The sequence below is a fragment of the Struthio camelus genome, chromosome 6, assembly GCF_040807025.1.
Source record: "Struthio camelus isolate bStrCam1 chromosome 6, bStrCam1.hap1, whole genome shotgun sequence".
Classification (NCBI taxonomy): domain Eukaryota; kingdom Metazoa; phylum Chordata; class Aves; order Struthioniformes; family Struthionidae; genus Struthio; species Struthio camelus.
Window position 1 is genome coordinate 11,829,490 of NC_090947.1, and position 27,875 is coordinate 11,857,364.

General features: G+C 38.2%; 1 protein-coding gene across 3 annotated transcripts; it reads left to right on the top strand.

The window, feature by feature from the left end:
* Window positions 1–2,604: 2,604 nt before the first annotated feature.
* Window positions 2,605–26,252, top strand: SF3B1 (splicing factor 3b subunit 1). 3 transcript variants are annotated; one of them, XM_068948241.1, is made up of 25 exons: window positions 2,605–2,741; window positions 8,763–8,929; window positions 10,182–10,283; window positions 11,003–11,117; window positions 12,975–13,054; window positions 14,297–14,464; window positions 14,626–14,860; window positions 15,694–15,906; window positions 16,247–16,368; window positions 17,058–17,255; window positions 17,347–17,448; window positions 18,176–18,355; window positions 18,807–18,893; window positions 19,021–19,291; window positions 19,547–19,692; window positions 19,788–19,934; window positions 20,098–20,223; window positions 20,835–21,056; window positions 21,307–21,489; window positions 21,582–21,693; window positions 21,781–21,901; window positions 22,301–22,432; window positions 23,372–23,644; window positions 24,218–24,434; window positions 25,772–26,252. In XM_068948241.1, the coding sequence occupies exons 1-25, from the start codon at window positions 2,714–2,716 to the stop codon at window positions 25,928–25,930; spliced, it is 3,906 nt and encodes a 1,301-aa protein (XP_068804342.1). In that variant the 5' UTR covers window positions 2,605–2,713; the 3' UTR covers window positions 25,931–26,252. The 3 variants fall into 3 exon arrangements, with proteins under 3 accessions (XP_068804342.1, XP_068804344.1, XP_068804343.1); XM_068948243.1 differs by lacking the exons at window positions 2,605–2,741; window positions 8,763–8,929; window positions 10,182–10,283 and adding an exon at window positions 12,602–12,657 and having other exon boundaries at window positions 11,099–11,117; XM_068948242.1 differs by lacking the exons at window positions 2,605–2,741; window positions 8,763–8,929; window positions 10,182–10,283; window positions 11,003–11,117 and adding an exon at window positions 11,874–12,657.
* Window positions 26,253–27,875: the final 1,623 nt, after the last annotated feature.

Genomic DNA, 27,875 nt, shown 5'->3' on the forward strand with positions numbered 1-27,875 from the left:
GGGGAAATAGCATATCCTCAAATTACTACGTAAAAGAGTTCCTTGGGTTGACCACTGCTGAGCTTAGTGATGCATAACAGCAGAAGGAGCACAGCATTGCTGTCCATAACCGTTCAGCCTCACAGGAGCTGGAAGTCAGGCTGAGGAAACAAGAGAAAGTTACTGCAAATTGATATTCATAGTGAACCCGAGCATGTGACGCAGTTACTTAAAATAGTTACATGCATTAAATTCCTGCAGTAGGGAATTACTGTCTGCCTCAATCTTACCCTCATCTATCTCTAGGCAGTTCAGTACATATCTCCTTTTGTGGCCGCTAAGTATGTGCAAGTACATCTTTCTAGAAATGCAGAATGTGAGCTTAATAATACTAAGAGAAGAGAGAGAAGACTCTCAGTATCTTCAAATGACAGTCTCGTTCACTTAAGAACATTTGAATACATTTAATTATGTGAAAAAATAAAAGCAAGGAACTGTTCAGCAAACTTACGTGAGCTAAGCAACACAAAGCAAAAAGAGGTAGATGACAGATGGACAGATCAAACACAGATATTCCCACAAACATACAACCTTGGCTTTATCTTCTTTAAGACTATCCTCCAGGAGTCCTAATGTGAACAATCAGCCTTCATAATGGGAATGATTTATAGGCAGAGAGTGTGATGGTTTTGCCATCATGTACTTATCTCCCTTTTTGCAAATAATTTCTACATTTTACCTTATCAGAAATTCGTTCAACTCACTCAACAGAAATTGTTTCACATTGCTTGTTGCAAAGGCTTGACTATCTTAGTAATTTAGCAGTTGTACAATAAAACCATAAATACAAGTAAATATACTACATAAGATTACATATTACACTGAGTGCTATGAAACGTCATTAATGTGTTGCAAGATTAAGCAATCCTGTATCTGAACTTTGAACTTAGGTTGTGTGGTTAGCCTTGCTGTTTTGCTTAGATTTTTGCCTACTACTGCTAAAAAATAAGACAATGACGAGTTAGCTCATTTGCAACACTTGATATAAGGGAGAGTTCCAAGGGCTTTGGATGTGGACAGAATCAATCCTATTCAGATATGAAGTGCAGTAGCGATAGTATTGAAATATGGATATATCACATTAAAAGAAAAACTGCTAGAAAAGGTAAGAGTTTCCAAAATGAAATGCTGAAGCTGCACAAGAGCAGTTATTGCAGAACAGCCAAACAATTAGTTTCTGTCACCATTCCTACCCAGGGCACGTTTCATAACCCTCTGATCATTCCTCTGCCCTGGTCTGGACTATGTCCAGCTTGTCCACGTCTTTGTTAAATTGCAGAGTCCTAGAATGAACTGCACCACGATGTACTCCATCAGTGGCTTTGACTGTGCCAAGTGAAGTGAAATGATTGCTTTCCAGGTTTTATATACAATACCACTGTTACTCTATCCCAGAATTGGATTTTCTTCTGCAGCAGCATGATGTTGCTGATACATATTTAGCTTTGATTTGCTATCCACATCAGATCATTTTCTCATTATTTTGGCTATTTTGAAAGTGTATACTTGTTTTCAACTTCCAATATGTACTACGTTATGCTCGTCTTCATTAAAGTCCACCTTCTTGATCTCAAATGATTTCTTTTAGGGATCAAGATAATTTTGAATCTCATCTTGCAGCTACTAGTAACTTTGGCCAGTTTGGTGTCATCTGCCAATTCTAGAAACGTATCTTCAATTCCCTTTTCAAAGGTCTTACTAAAATATTCAGTAGAATTGATCTGCCTAGAGTGCTTTTGTCCCCATTAGACAGAGAAAAACATCGGTAACTATTCTAAGGGCGATTTTTCACCCGTCTTGTGGCAAATATACAAATTTATGCCCTGTTTTTGTATCTGTTGCTTTGTCCTTTGTTATCGGCCCAGTTTGCCTGGTAAGAGCAAAGAAAGGTCACGCAATTTGGCAAAACGTAGCAAAGTTGCCAATCTCCACACCAGAACCAACCCTCAGCAGGGAGCAGCATCAGTGAGAAGCGATTTTTCAGGAAGCAGAGACTTATTTGATTGTATTTTGACTATCCGTGCAGTGCAGTGGAAGCGTCATCGTCTTTCGGTGTCTCAAACGAGAAGAAGGCATCTCGCAGGCAGATACTGAAAGAGCGCCACTCATTTGTCTTTGGCTGAAGACAAACGAGAAACACTGGAGCCCTTGTACTTCAGGATAACACAGCAGCTACTTACTGCCGTGCCAAGGCCAGCAGAAGACACTGTCCCCTATCAACTGGCCTGGAAAGCACCGCTCCCTGCCCTCGCCCTGCGTTTGGGCCCTGCCCGCAGCCCTGCTGCGCCACACGCCTCAGCCCGCCTCAGCGCCCCCCTCCGCGCGCGCCCCTCCCAACGGCCGCCCCCGCGCGCGCCCCTCCCAACGGTCTCCTCCACGGCGCGCCCCTCCCAACGGCCGCCTCCGCACCGCTCAGCCGCCCTGCCATTCGCTGACCGCGCCGTCCATCACGGCGTGGGCGGGGCTCCGGCGCTGGCTCGCGGGGCTGCCCGGCCGGCAGAATGGCACCGCCTCTCGGCCTTCACTGCGCTTGCGCGGGGCCCCGCGCCGCGCTCAACCCGTGCCCCGCCCCCCAGCTGGCGCTTGCGCGTTGAGGCCCCGCTCCCCCTCCCCTCTGTAGCGGAAGTGGCTGGGCCGAGCCAGTTCCGCCTCGGCGTTGTTCGCTCTGGACAAAATGGCGAAGATCGCCAAGACCCACGAAGGTAAAAAGCCCCTATAGAGCCGCGGCGGCGCTGCTGGTACCCGCGTGTCCTGCCCCGGCCCTCCGATTCCGCTTCTCCCCGACTCCTGGGCCGCGTCAGGCCCGGCTGCGCGGCCGGGGGCCGGGGCCGGGCGGGCTCGCCCCGGGCGGGCTGGGCCTTGTGTAATGGCGTCTCCGGCGGTGTCACCGCCATGCCCGGGCCGCCGGCTGGCGCGGGGCCGGGGCGCCGCTCAGTTCCGGCTTTGTTGACCCCGAGAGGCCGCCGCGGCGCGGCGGCGACGTGAGCGCGGCCCCGGTCGCCCGTGGGCCGCGCCGGGCCCGGCCCTGGCCCCGCTCCGCCGCCGCGGCCTTGCCCCCTGCGTGGCGCCCGCTCGGAATGGCGCTTTCCGCCCGCCTCGGTTTGACGTGACGCGCGTCAATAACGCACGCTTATTTTGTTTAAGTGAGCCCTTGGGCCTGTGTCCGCTAGAAAGCGGAGGCCGCGGGCGCAGGGTGAGCTGTGATGCTGATGGCCTGAGTTGTTGCTAGGCGTCGTGTCGGCACGGCGCTGTTGAGAAAAATGCCCCGAAGGAGGGGAAAAAGCAGCGTGAGGTCTCAGGCTTTTAAAATGCCGTTTCAGCACGGAGGCTTCCTGTCGACTGGGGGTTTACATGGGAAAACTGATCTCTGAGCAGTTTGTGAGTGAGGGTCTTTACAGGCAGTATGTTGTTGCTCTCTGAGGTGTTACATGGCTCTGTACAGCATGAATAAAAGCTATCTCTTTTGTCAATGTCAGGGGTTTGTTTAGCTCTTAAGTATCTTAAAGCAAATGGTGTTGTTTTTAGAATTGTACTGCTTAATGCTTTCCTGCAAATGTTTTCTGTTTTTGTGTTTTTACTCATGTTTCTGCGTGTGATAGATGAACTGCTGTGCTTTGTATTAATTTACATACTGGATTCACTAATCAAAAAGTACTTCTGGACAATGGTTGTACCAAGTGAGGTAGGCAGGCTGTCTCTCAGGGAAGTAAGTTTTGCACTGAAAAAAATTCCTAATTTAGAGGCAGCTCCAGGTTGACGTGGACTGCAGGATCTGGTCTGAGCTTATGTAAGAAGGGGAAGCTTAAATAATTTTCTTCACTTCTCCCCCCCCCCCCCCCAAATAATTTGAGATTATATTTTAGCATTCTATAATGTTTTTTATAGAGTTACTGAATTTATTTATCTTCTGGTTATATGCTATGGCATGTATAAGGTTTGTATTGGATATTACCCAATTGGGTGTTACACATCACAGTGCTCTGTCTCTCTCACTAGTCAAAGATATTTTAATAATAAAATAGCAATATGATGTTTTTTCTTATTTTTCTTATACACTAAAGCAAGTCATGGTCCATTGAATTTAACGGAAGTGTTGTCATGCTTCCAGTTATGAGTATTAACAGATTAGCTTTGAAGCAGGCTTTAAAGGGTTTTTTGGTATGTAAATAAATTGTTATGTACAATTGGCAGTCATCATGTAATGTTATCTTGCCCTACATAGACATACTGGCTGAATGACTTGATTTTTTTTTTCTTTTGAGTTGTATGTTTTTTTTTTTTTTTTATTCCTGACTTATCTCCTAAATTGAATGAGTTATCTGTTACTAAATTCTCTTAAGATGTTTCACATCTTTGTACTGCTTTTAAATACTTGCTGATTTGATGTGTTCAAGACACAACTTGGAAAAGATCTCACACAGTTTGGGATTATTTCACTTGCATGATCTACAGGGAAATACTCAGTTAAATTAAAGTTTCAAAGTTATAAAAAGGTTATAAAATAGGAACTTATAAAGTATCTTAAGTGCTTGAGTTTTGAAATGCTACTGAAAATAGGTTTTTAATTGACAGTGCCTTGTTAAATAAGAAAAAAGGTTAAAAGAAGCAAACCTCCAAACATAATAAAGATTTAGTCCTAACACGGAGGAGAATCCTAAAGTGATTAGGATTGCACAGGGCAAGCTAAGAATGCAAAAATATAATTAGTAAATTGGAAAACATAGAAACTACTTCCACTCTAAAATACTTAAAATACTACTTCAATACAGGGAATGATTCTTCTTTCTTTTTTTAATGACGAGTAACGTTTTCCTTTCCAAACGTTGTAGATGGAACTAATCTTATAATAGTGGAGTATGTATTTTGAGAAGGGCTATCATGATCTGACTGTGAACTAGGTTTTCAGTGACTTTCAATTCATATGTGTTCACTTTCATGTTATGTATTCACTGTATTTTCCAAATCAATTGTGCATGTTAAAAGTACTCTTTCAAAAATACCAAAATATGTTAAAGTTACTGAATGGGGTAAAATACAGAAAGGGGATGATCAGTGGGATGTTGTGCTGTGTTTTGTGGTCTCTACTGCTGTTTGATCGAAGTAACTTTCTGTGTTTAGGCCCTGGTTCAGTAAATCATCAGACAAGTACTTCGCTTTACAAAATCACATTCCTAAGCTATCGAGATTACTCTCATTCTTCATCTGTTTTATGTTTAAATGCTTTCTTAAATAGAGTGTTAGATTTTTCTAGAAAATGCTGGCTAGATCAAGGAAGGTAAACATCTCTTTAATCTCAAACTAAAGTCTTTTCCTGCCAAGTATGTGGTACTTTGGAAACTTGCAATCGAGTTGTGTCTGGCTGCAGACCTTTTAAACCTGCTGGTTAAGGGAGGGTGCAGCTCATCAAATGGATGTTCTCTTTAAGAAGTGCTTCATTTAGACTGTAAGTCTAGCACTTACGGACTTCATTGCCTTGGTTGAAAATGATCATGGCCATAAGTGGGGGTTTGCTAACCCTACTGATTCCATGCCGACTCTTTTTGTGGTTTAGAATAAGCTGGCAGGTTTTGCTCTGAGGAAGATGAGAATGCTGTTTTATCTGCAAACAGTTGTACTCATTGTAATTTAAAGGAGAAGGCCTATGACAAACAATTGACACCTGCACCCTATTCAGTAGATATAGCTATTTACAGAATAAAATAAGAGCACAAGGGCTTAGTCTGTGAGGTGTTGCTAAGAACTATTAATAGGGGAAGGTTTTTCCTTTAAGGCCTTTTGCTGCAGAACTCCCACAATTGCTTTAACAAACTCAGCTTTGTTGATAGTAATAGTGGTGGGAGCCCAAGCATAGGCAAAGCTCTTTGACACGTTCTGCACAACACGGTACTTGCTGGTACTTTAGCTGGTTGAGCTGTGTGGTCTAGTTGATTCAGTGGACAAATGATGGAAAGCTTTCTGCATCCTAGGAGAGAACTGTAAGCTTTTTAGTGCTGAACTCATACAGCAATTAGGGCTTTATATACAGCTAAAGAGGCAGCATCTAGTCCTAGTTACTGCTTTTTAGAAATGAGAAACAGCGTGAAAGCACTGCGGAAGCCCGCGGTGCTAGTGTTGTCCTTGGCAGCAATGCTAGCGTCAGGTATTCCCTTTCGCCCCAGTGCTGCAGTGCACCAGGCTGTAAATGGAGTCAGGAAATTGATCTGTTCTTTGAAAAATAAAACAAAAAAACTCCATCAAAACCAGAAAAAAGTAATAAGCCTGTGAGAAAAGTACCTCTGAGTTATCACTTCAGCAATCCTGTAGGATAACTTCACAAAACCGGAATGCCTGAAGACGACATCAGTTAATGGGATACCATATGCTAACATGCCTCTGAAGACGGGAGACGATTGTGGGCAAGACAGAGCTACTTAATTCAGCAGCAGTAGGTTTCGTTACTTAACGTCTTGTCTACGTCTGAGCAACTGGCCTGAAGTTTTCACCTTACTGGAATTGCCCGTGAGGGATTTTAGGGGGAGCTGGCTGTTCCTAGAGGCAGGATTCAGCAGATGATCATGGCCAGCCTTTGTTAAGACTTCTCATGGATTCAGGGCTGGGCAGATGCTACAGAGGTGACTGTCCAACTGAGCTGCTTCTTGAGATCTGCGAAGGTTTAAGGGAAGCCCTTCTTTGGCACAGAGCAAGATAATTCTTGTCAGCCAGTCTGATACATCTCTGTGCATTTAACTCTAGATAGTTTAGAAACATACCCCTGCTATTTCTTTTGTTACCTGTCAGAAGCACTGCAGGAGTTCTCTGTCAGCTCTCCTGTGCTTATAGCAAAGTTGGTGTTTCTAGCTGCCAGTCCTGCGGGCTGCATATGAACATGTAACCCTTGTATTCTCCCTCATAGCTGTACACCACAAAGATTTGTCAGGGAAAACTGTGCGTTCAGTTAAATCTACGCAAAACGTGCCTTTGTGCTGGAGGCGTAATATGGTATATAGTGGGTTTTTTTGTATTTTTAGTGGCAGTATGTGAGAAGAAAATAACGCCGTCTTGACATTTACAGAAGTATCAATTTACTTCTTAACTAAGCAATTTTAATTTACAGTCTTGCAACCACAAAATAAATCCCTCAAAATCATGTTTAGTGGTCTCAAGTCCAATAGTCTTGATTAGTAATAGTCTTAAAACATTTAAGATACATATATTCTAATTTAAATCTTTGCCAGATTTGTGAGCACATGCTGTAGTATGGTGCCTTTTGCAAGATACCTGGGTGGGAAAGCCTTGTGAAATCCATCCATTCATTCTGAAAAAGAGAAATGAGCAACAGAAGTAAATAACTCAAATAGTGAGAAGGAGTCAAGATAGATAGGATTATTTTTTAGAAGTACTTCTCTGCAATTTTTGTGAATTGGCAAGTTTCCTTGAAGGAAACACAGCAATCAGTACTACTTCAGATGGGGAAAGCTAAAAACCTGGTCTGCTGTATTCCTTCAACCATAAAGTGCAATTCTTTTCAGACAAGAAAATAATTGCTTGGTCTGTTGAAATTCAGATTGTATGGATAATTGTCTTTACATATCTACTGAATCAAATAAAATACAAAAAGAAACAGTTAACAGTTTTTATGGGCATAGCTGTGCCTTAGTATACCCAATTGCATTTGTTAACAACCATTGAATTATTGTGACTTCCTTTCTTACCTGTTACAAAACAGTAGGAGGACAGTGTAGTTTTACTTGGTTCCTTGTTTTCTGGATTAACCAGTTAATGTTCTTTCTAAAAGTGCCAAATTTCCAGGGCCAAAGATGGCTACTAGAGTGGGTAAGAGTCAGATCTGACACGTTTAAGAGTGACAAAGCTCCCATTTTTTCCTGTTTAGATAGGGTTGCATTAGTAGGGAGTAGGGTAAGTGTTTTGTCATCCAGAATAACAGCAGAACCTTCAAAGGTGGTGGTGAAGGCAGGATTACTCGTGAGTAAATTATATTTTAGCTTCCAAAGTGAAGAGAAACTGATGCTAATTAATTTTCTAACTTGGCATACAGCAACAGATTTGTTTGATTTGTTCAAAGATGATACAGTTTTGATATTTTAGGTATTTTGTCCTTGAATAAAGTTCAATTTTATTCAATGTCTTCAGATTTTATTGTAAGACAACTCCTACAGTAACTACTTACAAAATCTATTTTAAACAGACTGTGTTAATTTAGTAAAATTAGTTGATTAATTAGTAATAACTTCTTAAAAGGCCTTTTAATGAGCGAATTACATTGATTGAGAAATAGTGTTATGTTGGTGTGGTGTTGAAAAACAGTATTGTGGAGCGAATATAAATAACGTTGTAAAATGATTATAGAAAATATCTTCCCTTCTATCTCAAAATGAAAGGTGAGATGTATTAATATTAGTGGGTTTGAATGGCTTGCTTTAGGCCCTGCAGTTGAACTAGTCTGTGCTGTATACTATCCCAGCTTAAGGAAAAACTGCTTTTATACATTGTGATTTTATAATTTTATATGTGATAGCTCATGCCTAGGGAAGCTCTTTGAAACTGGATGAAAAACTCAAGTTTGCTGAACACAGTAGTATGAATATTACATTGTAACATAATTTGAAGATGATCAAGAGTTGTTACTGATCTCAAAGCGAGATTTATTTTTATATATGTATTTATAAATGTGTGTGTATGAGTATATGTAAAAAGACCTGAGTTTGTTCGTGTCTTTTTCCTAGATATCGAAGCACAAATTCGAGAAATTCAAGGAAAAAAGCCTGCTCTTGATGAAGCACAAGGAGTAGGCCTTGATTCCACAGGATATTATGATCAAGAAATTTATGGTGGCAGCGATAGCAGATTTGCTGGATATGTAACTTCTATTGCAGCAACTGAATTAGAAGATGTAAGTGGTTTCATTTATTCATTCATTCAGGGAAAGCATTCTAAGCATTTCAGCTTTAGTTTTGAGTAGATTTGAACGGCAGTTACTGAAGTAAAAGCAGTTTATTTTAGTTAAAGCTGTACTGGATGAAACATGTCTTATCCTGGAAGCTCCTCAGTTCTAAGTCTGGCTTGTACTTCCTGAAATGTGCTTTGAAAGTCATGTAGCCGTAGGCAGAAGCCAAAAAGTTGTGGTTTGGTATTTAAGTCGTGTTAGCCTCGATTAAAATAATTATTAACTTTATTCCGTCATTGCTGCCGAGATGAAAAATGATGATGAAAAAGTCTAATAAAACATGGGGAAGAATAATTTGAGTGAATATTTTAAGATTTCTGTTTCTACTTCATTTCAAGTTTTAGAGCAAATGTTTTGAGAATTGTCTCAATTGAGAATTGATTATGTTCTCTTTATGTGTCCTGATTATAAGATTAGTTTATGTTAATTTCTAATGTTAAACATTTGACCACATTTTCATTTGCAGAACCAATCATGAAACTACAGTTCTGATCATGAGTAGGCATAGACAGCTATGTGTTATACTAAGTGAATAATATTTTTGAGAAGAAGAAAGAACGCTATTTACAATTTAGTATTAAACTGGTTCATAGTTTTAAGAGCATTTTGGGGGGTTCTCGTAATTATTATACTAAAGCTGGCTACTAATATGAGGAAATACATAGCAAAAGCATCACAGAGCATTCTAAATGCTTGTTAGTACTGTTGTGACTGAGTACATGTAGCTAAATAAACAGTACTTTAATATACCTCTGAAACGTCTTTTATTTTAAAAGTGTGTTTTAGGATTATTTCCTGAAATGTTGTTTTACAACCAGCAGGTTTTTTAAATAAATTCAAATAACTTTTTTTATGTGCACTTCTTTTTATTATGTATAATGATCTCCTATATCAATTTCGGAAAATGTCGGATAGCAGTAGGATGAAATACAGACTTACATAATTAGTATAAATAGCATGCTTGATGAAGTGCAATGTATTGCAGAATATTGAGCCTTGTAGAGAAAAAGACGTTAAGTGACGTGGGTATGTTTATCTGATTCAGCAGGTGATTTTTGGTAGTAATAAAACAAGATATATGAAAAAGTTTGCTAAAATTTGGAATAGCCATTCTAGTCATTCTAGGCTATCGTATGTTAATTTTGCATCATTTTATGCACTATCCCTTGATAAATTTGCCTTGTCTTTTTATTGGCAGGATGATGATGACTATTCTTCTACAAGTTTGCTTGGCCAGAAGAAGCCAGGGTACCATGCTCCAGTGGCATTGCTTAATGACATACCACAGTCAACTGAACAGGTACATCTTAATTTAAAACATGCTGAAATACTATTGTAGGTATTCGGAGGAAGAAGGCTTAACGTTTTCCAAGACCGGGAAACTATAAGATATTTCCAAAGGGTAACAGCGTTTTAATTTAGCTTCTTGCTGCTTTATTTTAGCATTGCACAGAGTGCTTAAAATTGGCATTTCCCCATGTTAAGTGATGTGTGCATATACAGTAAGCTATTTTAAAATATTTTTTTATAGATAGGGTACTTAAAAATAACAGGAACAGCTTAATGTCTTTTATGCTTATATTTTTGTAAAGAAATTTTAATTGTGTAGGTTCTATATTCCTAAAGTACTTTTCTGTGAAACTTAAAAGCATATAAAATAGGTCCTAAGTCTCCTGTAAAAAGCAGGAAAAGGCTAACAGCATGAAATGCTTTAGAAGAGAATAAATAAACTTCTTAACTTTTGACAAAAATTGATTTTTTTTTTTAAATTTGGTCAGAAATTCTGCGTTGAAAAAAAAATCATTTTCCTGTTACAGAAGTGAGATTTCTCTTATCATAGTGTTTTGACTTTCCTACTTGGATGCCATTTAAAAAAAAAAAAAAAAAAGCTTTTTAGTGATACTGAAAGTAAATACGGTCACCAGTCGTTTTTCAAATAATTGTTCAAAATAGTCACTTGACATTTTTTCATACCGTTCTTTTTACATCTGTGGCTAACAGGCATTTTTCTGTTTTTAGTATGATCCCTTTGCAGAACACCGTCCTCAGAAGATTGCAGATCGGGAAGATGAATACAAAAAGCACAGGCGGATGATGATAATTTCCCCTGAGCGTCTTGATCCTTTTGCAGATGGTAATTTATTTTGACTTTTCTATACCCGTTATGAAGTTTGTTGTCTTAAATTGTCTTTAGCCCTTTGATTTCTGTTGGCATGCTTATAAACTTAGTTTCATTTTAAACATCCCCCTTTTATATAGATTTGGTTGAAATCCTAGATGCCATATTCTTCATCTTTATAATACAAGTTTTCTTTCCAGGTAGAAGGACAAGAAAATAATGAGCCATTGCCATAGAAACACAAAGGGTTAAAGGTTTCTCTTTTCATTTTGTTTTGGGTTGTGTATTATACTTTGAACAACTTGTGTATTGAGTGCTCAAATTCTTTCAGTACCTTGAAAGTTTTCATTCCAAGTAGTAGAGTTAAAGCATTACTGCTTTTGAAATGCTAGTTCTCAAAATAGAGCACCTAATTCTTACCACCTTATGTAAACTTAGGTGGTATAGCTAAAAGAAACAAAAGCATATATAAGACTTTGATACTTTTAATAGTTCAAGTCTGTTCTGATAATTTTAGAATGCAAGTCAGGAAAATGGGTGTAGTGGGTCTGATAGAAACTTTCTTCAGGTGAGTTGAGTTTCACGTGTGGAAATAAGGTGCCTGTTGGCTTAAAATTAGCAGCTGTTTTGCAGGTTTTATGAATTAGAATTTCAGCCTGCATGAATTAATAGGGATAGTAATTATTTTACTTGCTTAATTGTAATTGATATAAACATGTATTGTCAGAATTCACAGGCCCATACTAACTGTCCTTAATTTCTTTCCTACAGCAGTACTGCTATATGCCAGTCCTGTCTGCATTCTTAAGGGTGCAGTTCAACACATCCTGTGTAGATTATGGTGAAAAAGTATTCCAAAGGAAAGTCCTATCAAAGCTAGTGTCAGAATGACACAGCCAATTGGGCAATGATCTTCAGCATAGAAATGTTTAAGAATTTACTTAATTTATTTTTTCCTAAATTGTTATGCTATACCACTTGCATAGCAAATCTGCACATTTTTCTTAAAGAATAGTGCTTTTCTTGACAAGTCTCATTTTTATAAAGTTGGGCTTCTTGTAAAGTATTTAAAGGTTAAACTCACTCAAGATACACAGCATAAAACAGCATATGGTATACAAAACCCATTACCTGTGAGTATCGTTGTGGTGGTATATGTACTGTAATGCATTCAGATCCCAATTGCAATTGTACCTTGAGAAGAAAAGAGGGGGAAAGAGTCATCAAACAGTATTTTGGGTTGCTTTTTTGTTTTTTTGTTTTTTGTATTTTGAATGAAGCCCTTTTACAATATGACACTCAAAGATATGGGAGATTTGTCCAGATTTGTCAAACATATAAATAGATCTTTATGATAAAGCATTTTAAATCATTACTCACGTATGCAATAGTTATTTATAGTCAGATAACAACTAGGATTTAGCAGCTTACACAAGGTAATGTTTTGAATATAAATATCTTTCCAAAGTGTTACTAATGGTAAAGAGATAATTTTCTAGGCTTCTATTCTGCTGCTTGAAGTCAGAACTGCTGATGGAGACAAAGGCACGAAAGTGTACGTATTCCGGATTAGCAACCCAGGAACCCATCACTACTGGAGACTCTTAACTGTGTTGTCATTTTATCATTTATATCTGCTTTAAAATATTTGTTTGAAACTGCAGTAGCTATGTTTGTGTTCAAACAGGTTAAATTGATCAGCAAACTGAATAAACGTAAGATACATGTAATTTTTAAAATTTTCAATCAAAAAGTAAAATTTAAATGATCATGGAATAGTATAATATTAGAGCAGGACAATAGAAGAAGTCAGTACATTCTGCTTATCCTGTACTCATTGTGCTCCATTCCTGTTGCTGTTCTCTTCTGCAGGAGGGAAGACACCAGATCCTAAAATGAATGCCAGAACATATATGGATGTTATGCGTGAACAGCATTTAACAAAAGAAGAGGTGTGTGTGTGTTGGGGGGGGGAGGGGTCATTTGAACATAATTTCATTGTTCAGCTTTTGAAAGCGCGATAAGTAAAGTGGGAGCTGAAGTTCTGTTCAATTTTTTCCTCACTTGAGCGTCTATCTTTGGAAAATCCTGTTGTTCATATGTTGAAAGTCAGTAGAATTTAAAGATCAAAGTTTCTGAAACATCTGTTCTGTATAATACCTAAACAATGGAAGGAGAAGCAATCTTTGAATATATTTTAATTAAGACTTTTTATAGCACCTCAGAAATTTTGTTGTTTACTATCTTTCAGAGAATGACAGACAAAAAAACTAGCAATCGCTGAGGGGGACTCAGTGTCAGAAATGTTTGTTTTTGCAAGCTCTATTAAAGGAGCATCCAGGAAAATTTTAAAAGGCTTTTATTGCGGGATTTAACACAGATGTTGCAGTACCATGAATAGGTGTAAGGTTAACATATGGTTTTAAAAGAAGATTAAAAAGAAGATTAAAAAATACGTACTTTATTCGTGGGTATTAAATATTCCTTTTAATAGTTAAAAAGGTGATGGTAATATAATCAAATATCTTGTGTAATACCTACAGTGCCAGATTGTTAGTTGGATCAAGATCTTGTAGTTCGAGTGAGCTCTATAATTTTATGTTAATTTATACTTATTGATTTAACCTTTATTGAGGAATTAATTAAATTTTTGATAATCTACTATTTATAGACCCACTGATAAAGAGAAAATCTTTGTTAGTGTGATATGCTTTACAATTTCATCTTGGAGAATTAATTATTAAATGAGAGTTTCTTTTTTTTTGCCATGGGAGGCAACTCATACGTATTTTCAACATACTTTTTTTAAACTCATCCTTTCTTTTTAAATAATTTACCTAAAGAAAACCATTATGAAACAGATGTGTAATGATTTTTTTTTTAAAGCCCACGTATAGGTAAAAGAAACTGGTATCACTCCAAAAAATGCATTTGCGTTTCTGCTGTAATATGAGCTTTTATAAGAGACCAGTTTAAAGGCAGTGCCCTCCAAACACATAGCTGCTCTGTGGGTATAAAAGGGTTTGAAAAGATAATGAACTGGAATGGCCAATTTCATGTTACTTGAGCTAAACCTCAAAAAATAGCTCAAAAACGTGTAATATAATGGCAGAATTTTTTTCTTAATGTATGTTCTGAGTAGACTGTCTTAAGAATGTGTTTCTTCTGTCTGTCTTTTTTGTGCCCTTGAATAGAGGGAAATTAGGCAACAGCTAGCAGAAAAAGCTAAAGCTGGAGAGCTTAAAGTCGTCAATGGAGCCTCATCTCAGCCACCTTCAAAACGCAAGCGGCGTTGGGATCAGACAGCTGATCAGACTCCTGGTGCTACACCTAAAAAACTATCCAGTTGGGATCAAGCAGAGGTAATAATCCCTGTGTTCATCAGTGTATATGCAAAGACGTTTTTAATGCTAATCCTCCTGAATTCCAGAAGTTTCTTACCTATTTACTTAACAAAGATAAGGAACCGTCTTTCACCGTATAATATGAGAGATATTGATACTTTTGCTTTTGTCTTATATAGACTCCTGGGCATACTCCATCTCTGCGATGGGATGAAACTCCAGGCCGTGCCAAGGGCAGTGAAACTCCTGGTGCCACCCCAGGCTCAAAAATATGGGATCCTACTCCCAGTCATACACCAGCAGGAGCTGCAACACCTGGACGGGACACACCTGGTCATGCCACACCAGGCCATGGAGGTGCCACATCCAGTGCTCGCAAAAATCGATGGGATGAAACACCTAAAACAGAAAGAGGTATGTATTTATGGCGAACTGCAGAGTGCTAGCAAGTCAGGAATGGCTAATGGCATAGGAATTTTCCCCCTTATGTAAACAGCAGGAGCGAAAGCGAGACAAGAAATAATTACATTCTGACATCTAGTGGCTGATATGAAGTGAAGTTTTAGCCTGAGTTTGTAGCATTGAATTCCACCTGTTAGCCTAACACATATCCATAAAAGAAACTCAGAGCAGAAATCAAATCATAATTTTGTAGTATGTCTAGTGACTGCTGCAGATTGAGACTCTAATGTGCATTTAGGACATCATAAATGAGCTTACATTGAGTTGCCTTTTGTGATATGTTTGTGTGGGTGTTGTTTTTGAACTCCTGAATCTTTTTGACAAGGTTAGCGTTAAAACAAGTTTTGAAAGAGTTTTCTCACGTGCCTGATTTGAATGAAGTTCACATAGCAGAGAACAGGAACACCTTTATTCTTTAAAATAATGCTTTTATCAAGGGAGTGCATGGAGTATTTTGTCCAGTGCAGAGACTATTTGAGTTCTTTCTCATTGTTTATAATTTTATCCAGTTATGCCAAGGTTCAAAAAGATGGTAACATGCTTTTTCATAAAATGAAATTCTCCATTAAATGTTTTTAGTGTAATGACTGTTTTAAAAAAAAATCACAGAAGTAGTCTTTGCTTCTTGTTCAACATATTTGCTTTCTCTATCTGTATTGCTATGTAATACTAGATGATTGGCATCGACGTGAGGGTGAAATACTGTAAAGGGGACTAGATATTCATGCTGTCGTTGGAGTAGATGCTGTTCAGCTTTTTGCAAAAGTTGTATTGTTTTTCTTCAGATACTCCGGGACATGGCAGCGGATGGGCTGAGACTCCTCGTACAGATCGTGGTGGTGATTCAATTGGTGAGACACCAACCCCAGGAGCAAGTAAAAGAAAGTCACGATGGGATGAAACGCCTGCAAGCCAGATGGGTGGCAGCACTCCTGTTCTGACACCTGGGAAAACACCCATTGGTACCCCGGCTATGAACATGGCAACTCCTACGCCAGGTAAGTTCTAAGAGTTCGCTTTTTTTTTTTTTTGTTCAAATGAAACGTTTATCTTTACGCTGTATTCTGAAATGAACTTCTACATGACATGTTCTCCTGCCTGTATGAAAGCTATCTGTATATGCACAGTATACTATTTTGAACGTCCACAGAGACTCAGTTCTGGCAGGGAACCTAGACTAAGGTTATAGCTCTGGGTTTTCAAACTAGTTGCCAAAAATAAATGAAAGCTCTCTAAGAATCTGATAACATTAGCTGTAGATTTCAAGTACTGTGTCGACTTTGTCTCCTTTTGCATAGAGAAGATTTTTCTTTAATCCTTTTTTTAATTTGAATGTAGGTCATATAATGAGCATGACTCCTGAACAGCTGCAGGCTTGGCGTTGGGAGAGGGAAATAGATGAGAGAAACAGACCACTTTCTGATGAAGAATTGGATGCCATGTTCCCAGAAGGATATAAGGTAATTAATCTGAATTCAAATGCAGCAGGCTTAGGACTATGATGCTTTTTTCCACCTGGGGATATTGACCTTTTTAACCAAGTTGTCCAAGAAGTAGAACATTTCATACTAGTTAAGTATTGAGTAATTCATGTTGACCTTTGTTTGGTTCAGTTACTGATTTATTGCAAAGGTGATTTTGAAGACTAGTTTTTATTCTGCTTCTCAAGGTGGGAAAGCCTGGAATGGACTAATTGAAACATTAAGCCCTGCTATTTAAAAAAAAAAAAAAGAAAAAAGAAAAAAAAGAAAAAAGGTAAAATGGAGTCACAAATTCTGAGAAAGAACACTACACTGCCACAAATATTGAAGTATGTGTTCTTTAAAACTTAGTAAGGAGACTTTTAAAGTTTATTATCTATCCAAGCTCCCAGCAATGGAAGTGAACTTTCTTTTGAAGTATTGTCAGGACAGGCTAAGCACAGATCAAACTGTCATACTGAATTTGTTTGTGTCAGAGTAAGCATGAGATGTAATGTATGCAGTAACACTGGCGCAGGCCCATGGGAGATGCAGATTTAGTCACGTTTTTTACTTAATAACGTTTTATGTCTGTTGTCGTGAGGTAAGTTTTCTGGCTCGCAGGGTGCGGAAGTTCTCTTTAAGTTAGGAGTCAAGTGTTTTTACCATTTTTGTTTGTTTTTCTGTAGGTTCTTCCCCCACCAGCTGGTTATGTACCTATTCGCACTCCAGCTCGCAAACTTACAGCAACTCCAACACCTTTGGGTGGCATGACTGGATTCCACATGCAGACAGAAGACAGGACTATGAAGAGTGTCAATGATCAGCCCTCTGGAAACCTTCCATTCCTAAAACCAGATGACATCCAGTATTTTGATAAACTGCTGGTAAATGAGATTTCACTCATGCTAACTAATGTTTCCTGCTTTCTTTTGAAAATGTAGCAATGCCCATTGATATGTCTGGAATTATTTACAGGTTGATGTTGATGAATCAACGCTGAGTCCCGAAGAACAGAAGGAGAGAAAAATAATGAAGTTACTTTTGAAAATAAAGAATGGCACACCTCCCATGAGAAAGGTAAGATACTTCTTCTGGTGTATTTAGATCGCTTTAATTTTCAAAAATCTGCATTTGTTTTCAGGTTTAGTTCCAAACTAACCTTGTTTCTTCTGCACCTGTCCATGGTGGTGTTCTGAGATGATCTTGATATCTGTTCAGGGCTTGGTTTGTCTTTCAGTATAGTTTATTCTTGTTGCGTTTTATGCAGTATTATCAGTCACTAAATACAATATAGTTTATAAAATATTTTTAACTGTTACGAAAAACTGGAGTTAAAGCACTTCGTGCTTACAGTGCTTCATAATTTTCTAGATTTTGCTTTTTGAATTGGCAGTGTAGCTCTTACTCAAATTCCTGTCATGTGCATGGTGCAATGGATTAGCAGTCATCTTTGCAGTTTTTCTGTAAGCTGACCTAAGCACCAAACTGTCTGGATGCAAGTAAGTGCTGTATAAACTACTGTTCAGATGGAGCCATTCTTACTTCATGTTAGACCAGGAGCTTGCTTTTCTTGAAAACTGAATAAGTGGGAGCTAGCATCAGGGTGTTTCTCATGCTACATTCATTTTTAAACAAACGCAGCATGAGATTGTGATCACAGACCTCAAAATACTTGTTCCTACTACTGCAGAATTTTATTTCGAACAATGAATTACATTTTTTGACTTGATTTACATCTGCTCATTCTGTATTTGTTAAGTATCGTTACCTTAGTTTAACTCACAGGATGTTTGTTTTTGTTTAGGCTGCGTTGCGACAAATTACCGATAAAGCTCGGGAATTTGGAGCAGGGCCATTGTTTAATCAGATTCTACCTCTGCTGATGTCACCGACGCTTGAAGATCAAGAACGTCACTTGCTTGTCAAAGTCATTGACAGAATTCTCTACAAATTGGATGACTTGGTCCGACCATATGTACACAAGGTCTGCACTTTACTATTTAATCTTTGATTTGCTTTTTCTGATCATTCCCAAGAGCAGCGTACAGTTGCATATTGGAAGAGAGTGGGTTTCTTTCACTTTTTATTTATTTTATTTAAAGATAATTGACTTTCAGATTTCTTCTTAGACAAACTTTAAATTCTCCTGGTGTGACCAGACTGTGGGCTTTATAGTATTAAAGCGTGATGTAAAAATGATATACGCACGCTTGGGAGAGGGAGGAGGGCTTACCTGATCTAGAGAGTATCTCTAGCCCAGATTCTTCAAAGACAAAAAGCCATGACAAGAGCAAAAAGTGTTTCTGGTGATCAGAGAGCTTTAATTGTGGGTCCGTGGAATCGTCACGTATTTATGGAATCTTGATTGTCGTCTTATGGCCACAAATAATACTAACAGTATTCATGAATAGAAATGTTAATTTGTTCTCCTTCAGATCCTCGTCGTCATTGAACCACTGCTGATTGATGAAGACTACTATGCCAGAGTGGAAGGCAGAGAAATTATTTCAAACTTGGCAAAGGTAATAAAGTTACGTTCTTCCTTAAGGCACTAAGTGAGCTTATATATAGCAGTATGTTTTTAGACATGGCAGAATAACTAAGTACGATGTTTGTAAATGTAACTTGGGTGTGTTCCACGTCTTTCAGGCTGCTGGTTTGGCAACAATGATCTCCACGATGCGACCTGATATTGATAATATGGATGAATATGTCCGAAATACCACAGCTCGAGCCTTTGCTGTTGTTGCCTCTGCTTTGGGCATTCCTTCTCTGTTACCCTTCTTGAAAGCTGTCTGTAAAAGCAAAAAATCCTGGCAGGCTAGGCATACCGGCATCAAGATTGTACAGCAAATTGCTATTCTTATGGGTTGTGCTATCTTGCCTCATCTCAGGAGCCTGGTTGAGATTATTGAACATGGTAAGTCCTGCCTTCCTCAGCTAAGGTGTTTTGTTTTTGTTTTGGTTTGGTGTTTTTTCAAATCTGCAAGGAGGTAAAGTGTGATTGCAAGGTCCTTATTTTGTGTGTCCTTTTGACACTGAGAAATAATTCAGCTTCCTCTTAAAGAAATATTTTTTTTCCACTTCGAGTCAATTCCTTTTATACTATCCCTACATTTTTGCTATTTTGAGCCTGAGACACAAGAAGCGGTACTAAACAGTATTCTCTTTGCAGGTCTGGTGGATGAGCAGCAGAAAGTTCGTACCATCAGTGCTTTGGCTATTGCTGCTTTGGCTGAAGCAGCTACACCCTATGGTATTGAGTCATTTGATTCTGTTCTAAAGCCTTTATGGAAGGGTATACGTCAACACAGAGGAAAGGTATATATAAGTATAAAATACTTCCTTTTATTTTGAAGTGATGTGAATGTATAACTTCTGGAACTCATTAGAGATGTATTTTTGCATTTAAATAGGGTTTGGCTGCCTTTTTGAAGGCTATTGGTTATCTGATTCCATTGATGGATGCTGAGTATGCAAACTATTACACCAGAGAAGTCATGCTAATCCTTATCAGAGAGTTCCAGTCTCCTGATGAAGAGATGAAAAAAATTGTATTGAAGGTATGTCGGAATTATTTATTTGAACATTGACAGTGTAATATATTAAAGCAGACCGATTAACTGTTGTTCTGCGTTTATGTTGAAACATCTGTGAATATGACTGTTTGCACTTCAAAAAAAAAAAGGACACAATTGTAATTGTTGGGTTTTTATTTCCCACTAGGTGGTAAAGCAGTGTTGTGGTACAGATGGTGTTGAAGCAAACTACATTAAAACAGAGATCTTGCCACCGTTTTTCAAACACTTTTGGCAGCACAGAATGGCATTGGACAGAAGAAACTACAGACAGGTATTTTTTGTTTGTTTTTTTGGAGGAAAATTATTTACAAGAAAACAAGATTCACGTTAGAACGTTTCATTCAAGCTAAATCCTTTATTTTCATATTTTGTCTGTCCTGAAACTGAATTCTGTTTGGAATAGTGGCTTAGAAGCTGTATAACTAGAAGGTTCACAAGCTCATGTGAGGATACCAGACATTTTTAATTCCTGTGTGAATGAATCTTCACTGATGATGACATAGTTTGCCTCTGATATGTGGCATTTAAAACATTGGATGATTTCATAATGTAAAAATAGTTCATAGTTGACTCAAAATGCCATCAGTGTTGCAGAGAACTTAAATGTAATCTTTATTCGTTAATGGTAGTGTGGCTACAGTGGCTATCCTGTTGCCTCTTTTTCTGCGATAGCAGGACATTTTTACTGTTTTCCTAGTTAGAATCTATTCTGAAATGACCATTGGTAACCTGTTTTTCCCCCTTGCAAAAACATTTCCACTGACGTGAAATGGGAAACCAGCATGATGCCGTTTCTCCTCTTCGGACTAGGGAATCGTGTTTTCAATACTTACAGTAGATTTTACCTATGTTTGCTGACGACTTAATATTTCTGTATTTCAGTTGGTTGATACAACGGTGGAGCTGGCAAATAAAGTTGGAGCAGCAGAAATTATTTCTAGAATTGTGGATGATCTGAAGGATGAGGCTGAGCAGTACAGAAAAATGGTCATGGAAACAATTGAGAAGATAATGGGAAATCTGGGGGCAGCAGACATTGATCATAAACTGGAAGAACAGCTTATTGATGGTATCTTGTATGCCTTCCAGGAACAGACCACAGAGGTATGACCAGAGGGTGTTTAGTATCTGATGGACTTAACTAATAGTAAGCTAGATTACAGTTATGGAGCAATTTACACTTGTAAGTTAAATTTTTATAACCCTTGTGTAGATTGTAATGCTCTAGTCATTGAAATCCAGAAACTAATTCCAGAACGTTAGCATTTTAATAATGATTTTAGATGACCCCAGGATTAACAAACCATGTGGTGTTGCTTTTGCTGTAATTTTTCTTTGTTGTTTTCACACTCAGGATTCTGTGATGCTGAATGGCTTTGGCACAGTGGTCAATGCTCTAGGCAAAAGAGTTAAACCCTATTTGCCACAAATCTGTGGTACAGTTCTGTGGCGTTTGAACAACAAGTCAGCTAAAGTTAGGCAGCAGGCCGCTGACCTGATCTCCCGTACTGCCGTTGTCATGAAGACTTGTCAAGAGGTATTGACTTCTCCCACCAAATTTTCTGTAGCCTGTCGTAGTAACGAGAGGCAAGAAAATGTTGAAGTCTAAATCTTTTTACTTGGTTGTAGGAAAAACTGATGGGACACTTGGGTGTTGTGTTGTATGAGTACCTGGGTGAAGAATATCCTGAAGTACTGGGCAGCATACTTGGAGCACTTAAGGCTATTGTGAACGTGATAGGTACGTCTGTGTGGCTGACTACATACTTGCTCAAGAGCCAAATGAAGAGCCAGTATAAAACTTAATATGCCTTTTTGAATTCCATAGGTATGCACAAGATGACACCACCAATCAAAGACCTGCTGCCACGGCTTACACCTATTTTGAAGAACAGACATGAGAAAGTACAGGAGAATTGTATTGATCTTGTTGGGCGTATTGCCGACAGGTGAGCTGACTAATAACATCTTTGACTGCCTGTATAAGCAAGTATTGTAGCAATGTTGTTAAATTTTCTTGCAATTGGAAATTACACATAACGCTTAAAATGGCATATTTAGCAGATGGTCTATTGAATGTATTCTAATGATATTATTTACAAACGTTTTTGTAAGTAGTACACTGTCCATTTATGCAGTCTTAAAACGTGTTGTACTATCTGCATACAAAAACCTATGTGAATTGATAACCAGTGCAGGTCTAATGTTAACGAGATGCCTGATTAACTAAATTGCTTAAAACAGGCAGTGTCCCTGCGTTGATAGCAAATAAGTAGGTTCTGCAATTTGTACGTTTTTATTTTAAAAGTTCTGTCACTGAAGAAGTGACTCATTCGCGTCTCTTTCAGGGGTGCAGAATATGTTTCTGCTAGAGAATGGATGAGGATCTGCTTTGAACTGCTTGAATTATTAAAAGCTCATAAGAAAGCTATCCGAAGAGCCACAGTAAACACTTTTGGTTATATTGCAAAAGCTATTGGGTAAGTTGGCCTGATGTTTATCCGCTCTTACGCTCAGTTACTTAATGTAGTGATGACTGTAGGTTTTACTAGTGAGACATCTTTGAACTTCCATACATTTAAAACATGGTTAAAGGTGTGCACTTGATTTTTATTTGCCCTGCGGGAGGAGAACATAGTCAACTGTTCTTCACTGGCGAAGGGTGCTGCACTTGTGAGCTAGATTTGTAGGCTAGCAAGTGACAGTATGATTTGGTAGAAGGAACTGTTTGTCTCCTCCGGTTTTGAGAATGCAATACGTATTCACATCCTTTCTGTATTATTTCATAAATTCTCCTTTAAGTACTAACTCTCCTCTGTTTTCACTAAATTAATACTTGTATTCATATGCAAATGATTCCTTGCTATTAAGACAACAGCACAACTCAGCAAACTGTAGAGTGAAGTGTTAATTTCTGTTCTTGTGCCTATTCTTAAGTGGCCAAGTACTGAGTCAAAACAGACAGAGCAAGCTACTGAGGAATGCCATAATTGGACTTCTCTGTACAGGATATTGCCTGTGTCTGTCAAAGTCTTAACAGGATTCATGTGTTTAATTTTTCTTAATAGGATTAATGTATTTAATTTCATACTGGTATATAATTACCTGTGGGATCAGAGTTATAGTTGGGGGGTGGGGGGGTACTGTTCCTGTCCGCCAGAACTTGTAAGCTAACTAGAGGCAGAGCAAAAATCAAGTCTAGAGAAAGGAAGAAATGGTGGTTGTAAAAGAAATACAATGGTACAGTTACTGAAGCTGTTATACAGCTTCACTGGTTTATGTTGTTTCGTGGTTATCTTAACTTTTTTAAGGGCTAAGCTACGCCCTCCTGCGCCACCACTTGCTTTTTCAAACTCAGACTAATATATCCGCATCCTCGTTGAAGCTATTGACATGGACGTGTGTGTTATCTCTTCCAGACCTCATGATGTGCTGGCTACACTGCTAAATAACTTGAAAGTACAGGAAAGACAGAACAGAGTATGTACTACAGTGGCAATTGCTATTGTAGCTGAAACATGCTCACCTTTCACAGTGCTGCCTGCACTCATGAATGAATACAGAGTTCCAGAGCTGAATGTCCAGAATGGTGTGTTAAAATCTCTTTCTTTCTTGTTTGAATACATTGGAGAGATGGGAAAAGATTACATTTATGCTGTTACACCATTGCTTGAGGATGCTTTAATGGACAGGTGAGTGCACTTCTTTTTATCTGTGGTATGATTAGAGTGTGTATATATATATATATGTGTGTGTGTGTGTGTATATAATATATATTATATATATATATATATATATAATGGTATGGTACATATACCATTGGGTCTCAACAGCAGCAAATGTGCATATTGTCCATGTTTTTTAAAATATTGAGTGACCAGCATAATTTAGAAGCCATTTTCTGTTTGTAAATAATTCAGATTATATGTTCCTATATTACAAGTACTTTTAAAGATTAAAAGATCACCAGATGATACATGCATCTTGAGCAAATCAGGACTTAGTATATTCAGACCACTTTTGATACTTTCTTTTGTTAGTACTTCTGCTGCTGAGTTAGAGCACAATAATTTGTCAGAAAACCCGCTCTTTTTAAAGTTTATTAACTGATTTTAGTTGGTCTGCCCCTTACTGTCAATAAATAGGGTTAAAAAGGTATATTAGCGCTCTTGGAAAAAAGCAAAGAAATAATATTCTTGTTAAGTCATGTTAAATCACGTTGCTTCTAAGTATCATTTATTAACTGCCCGTTATTTTCTTTGCAGAGATCTTGTACACAGACAAACAGCAAGTGCTGTGGTGCAGCATATGTCTCTTGGTGTTTATGGATTTGGCTGTGAAGATTCTCTTAATCACTTGTTAAATTATGTATGGCCTAACGTGTTTGAAACCTCTCCTCACGTCATTCAGGCAGTTATGGGGGCTCTGGAGGGCCTCCGAGTTGCTATCGGTCCCTGCAGAATGTTGCAGTATTGTTTACAGGTATGTCCTAATGTATGCTGGGACAGCAGAGAGAGCAATTATCAAACCAGGGGGTTCTCTACAGGAGACAAGAAACCAGCTGAAGGAGGTTACCAGCAAAGGAACACAGTCTGGCTTTTTGTCTCTCTCAAGTATACTTTAAATATGGTGTTCTATTTCAGGCATTTGGTAATGGAAATATGCAATGAACACAGAGATTTTGGTGTAGTGAAATAATTGATTACATTGAGGATCTTGCATAGCAATGGTAGGCAACTTAAAATAAAAATTGGCTAAAATTGCCTGGCACTCTGATGTGTAAAATGGAAGTACCGAACAAATCTGAGAACGCTAAATAAGGATTGGAGAATAAATTCATAGCACAAGGAGATAAGCGAACAAGTAACAAACCAAATTAATAGAGAGAGTTTAGGCTTTAATAATCAACATTATCTGTTTGTTAGCCAAGGAAATCGGTAAGACATCTAAAACTGGCGCAGAGCACAAAGGAACAGTGGTAGAAGATCAGAGTTTACATCACTGCATCAACACTAGTCAGTTCAGCTTCTGTAAACATGTATGTAGTAGTATAGTCTAAAGGCTCCTGCTCTATATAATTGTGCGTAATAAGTTCTTGCTGTGTTGAATATAGAAGCTAAACACACAAAACAGGTGGGAAGCAAGGATGAACATAATGCAGATCAATGTAGAGAAGACTTGACTGTGTTTTACTAGTTACGTGCAGGTATGGAATTTGCGTGTATGTATTTTAAGTGGGGGGCCTCAGCACAAAAATGTTGGTAGTTAGAAGTAGGAAGGTGAAAGGTATATAAGCAATCTCGTGCACAGTGCATTTTTTGCAGTTTTTATTTGCGTTTTTTAAATTAAAAGAGTGAATAAAACTGTGTTCTTCTAGAGCTTTCCTATTCTGTTGGTGGTTTTTTTTTTTTTTTTTAGGTATAATCATTCATCCCCTGTATTTCTATCTAGTGCTCGCTACAGAATTAAATCAGAATTAGCAGAGTCAAAGATAGGACTCATTCCCTACCAAATATACTGCATCAGGTTTCAAATTTTATTTTAAAAAGACAGTACAGAACTAGAAGTATATTCAGTGGAATTTCACCCAGCAGAAAAAATAAGGAAATTGTCTTTAAACAACAATTTGTTATTACTTGCTAGTTTAGATGGTCACAAAATTGGGAATGACCCATTCAGCGTATCTTCTTTGTTAACAGTGATGCTAATTTTTGTAATTACTTTTTTCTTTAATGTGTGTTGTGCAAAACTAGGTTAAACTCTATAACAGGCATTTGGAACTTAAGTTTTTAATAAAATTGTTTTGTTTTGTTTTCTAGGGTTTGTTTCACCCTGCCCGCAAAGTCAGAGATGTTTATTGGAAGATTTATAATTCAATCTATATTGGCTCCCAGGACGCTCTGATAGCACATTATCCGAGAATCTATAATGATGAAAAGAACACCTACATTCGTTACGAACTTGACTACATCTTATAATCTTCTCGTTCAGTTGTTTGTGTTTAATGCACAGCTGTTCTACAATTAAACTTGCTTCAGATTTGATGTAAAATTTTAAAGTATTGGAGAATGGTATAGAGCTGGGCAGAGGCAGCGCTAGAAATCCAGTAGCATGATTTTTTAAATATGTCCTTGTTTTTTGATGTTAAACAGTTAAAGCCAGTAGTGACCAAGAACACAGTGATTACAATGTACTGGAGGGATTTCATTTTGGATTCATCTTTATGAAGATTTAGATTTCATTCCTTGTGTTTAAAGGGGCTGTTTATTTGAGAAATAAACATTTGTGTATAAAAACTAATTTGAGTGTGGTTTTTGGACAGGGGGACTTGTAAAATGAGTCTCTTTCATAGATTAAGTATTTGTTCATGTAAAAAAAAAAAATAGGTGGCATAAAACATTTTAACCCTTTTTTGTCATCCCCTAGCTTTTGAATAAATAAGAAAAACATACAAACTGTAGTTAATGTGTGCATCTTTGTCATGCTATAATGCAGCAGTACTCTGCCTGATAGGTGCAGTAGTGGTAGTTTATTTGTGTGGAAAGTAGTCTTAAGTTGCTTGTTGTTACTGTTGCTTCGTCTGCGCTATCCTGGTTGTGGGGATGGATTAGCTTTCAACAACTTTCACAAATTAAGCTATTTGTTTTAATTGTTGTGTGTAGAGTCACTTGTGCAAATTATGCATATTGATGGCATTTATTTCATAAGTCTTTTAGTATGTATAGCTGTATAAGGTGCCTAGTAACATTTATAGGCTATGCTTTAATTCCCTTAAAGAGTTAGCAGAGTAATGTCCCCGGCATCTGAGGTGAGGCCGTTTCTATGTGTGTAACATAGGAAATGCTGATCTTTTTTATCTTGAGATACATAAGGTTAAGAAGAAAAGCACTGTATTTCCTTATTTGTTTTTTCCCTTCTCCCCCATGTGTATATGCGGAGAAAAAGATGAAAGGGGCATTTTGATATCAGAATAAATGACATGAGTAAACCAGATAAAACAATGTTAAAAGATTCTGGTAGTACTGTACAGTAGCACAGGCTTATAAGGTAACAAAACAAACGGTAGGGTTTGTGTATCATTTGTGTTTACAAGCCCTTGGTGTAAACTGAGTGATTAGGTTCCCTTATCGCTCACCACGTTTCACTGCGGCGCTCTTAGCTGACTTTGTTCTGCTCTTTTTGGTGAATGTGGAATTCTTCAGCCGTGTAGCATGTAAGAAAGTTTCACCTTGTACTGTTTTGTTGGGAACTGAAAGAAGTGACTTCCTCCTCCCCCCCTCCAGCGGTGGGCTTCATTAGTAGTTATAAATTGTGTGTGAAAACAGCTGAGACTTTTTGAAGGCTTTGTAGTTGAACTCTTCCCTTAGCGAGTAAGTAACATAATGTGTACCTTCCCTTCCCGTCTGTTTTTACTGCTTTCACGTTTAATATTGTTTGTATTGTAGGTGGCCGGTCCTAGTTTCTTCAGTAGTTCTGCAAGACACCACCAGGCAAGCGCCCGCAGGGAGGGCGGAGGGCTGAAGCGAAAAGCTGGTTTTGAGAGACTAGCCTGCAGAGAGCTCTCTTACAGGTGGGAATAGAAGATGACTCATGACTTCCAGTTGTGTCTCAGCAAGCAGCTATTTTCTAAACAAGTCCAGTTATAAAAGTTTTCTAGTAGGATGGAGGGGGGAGCAGCCTCAGCCTATTCTCACTTTTGTATCTTGCAAGCTTTTCACTTGAGCCCTGAAAAAATGCTTTCATAAACCTTAAACTCCTGAGGAAGGTACAGACTGTTATTCTCCTCTCCTCCTGGAGGAGGAGGAAGAGAGATCAGGGAAAGGAAATCTATTTGAAAACAGAATTGTACACATTTACTCCTTGTTCAATGTGACTTTTTAGGAGCCTACAGCAGCTCTTAAAGAATTTCACCTATATTCTTTA

Excerpts from the sequence above, each read along its gene's own strand:
- SF3B1 (XM_068948241.1), top strand. The coding sequence starts at position 2,714 with ATGGCGAAGATCGCCAAGACCCACGAAG. Across the intron at positions 8,930-10,181 it reads CAGCAACTGAATTAGAAGAT|GATGATGATGACTATTCTTC; the intron begins GTAAGTGGTTTC and ends TTTTATTGGCAG. Across the intron at positions 17,256-17,346 it reads AGTATTTTGATAAACTGCTG|GTTGATGTTGATGAATCAAC; the intron begins GTAAATGAGATT and ends AATTATTTACAG.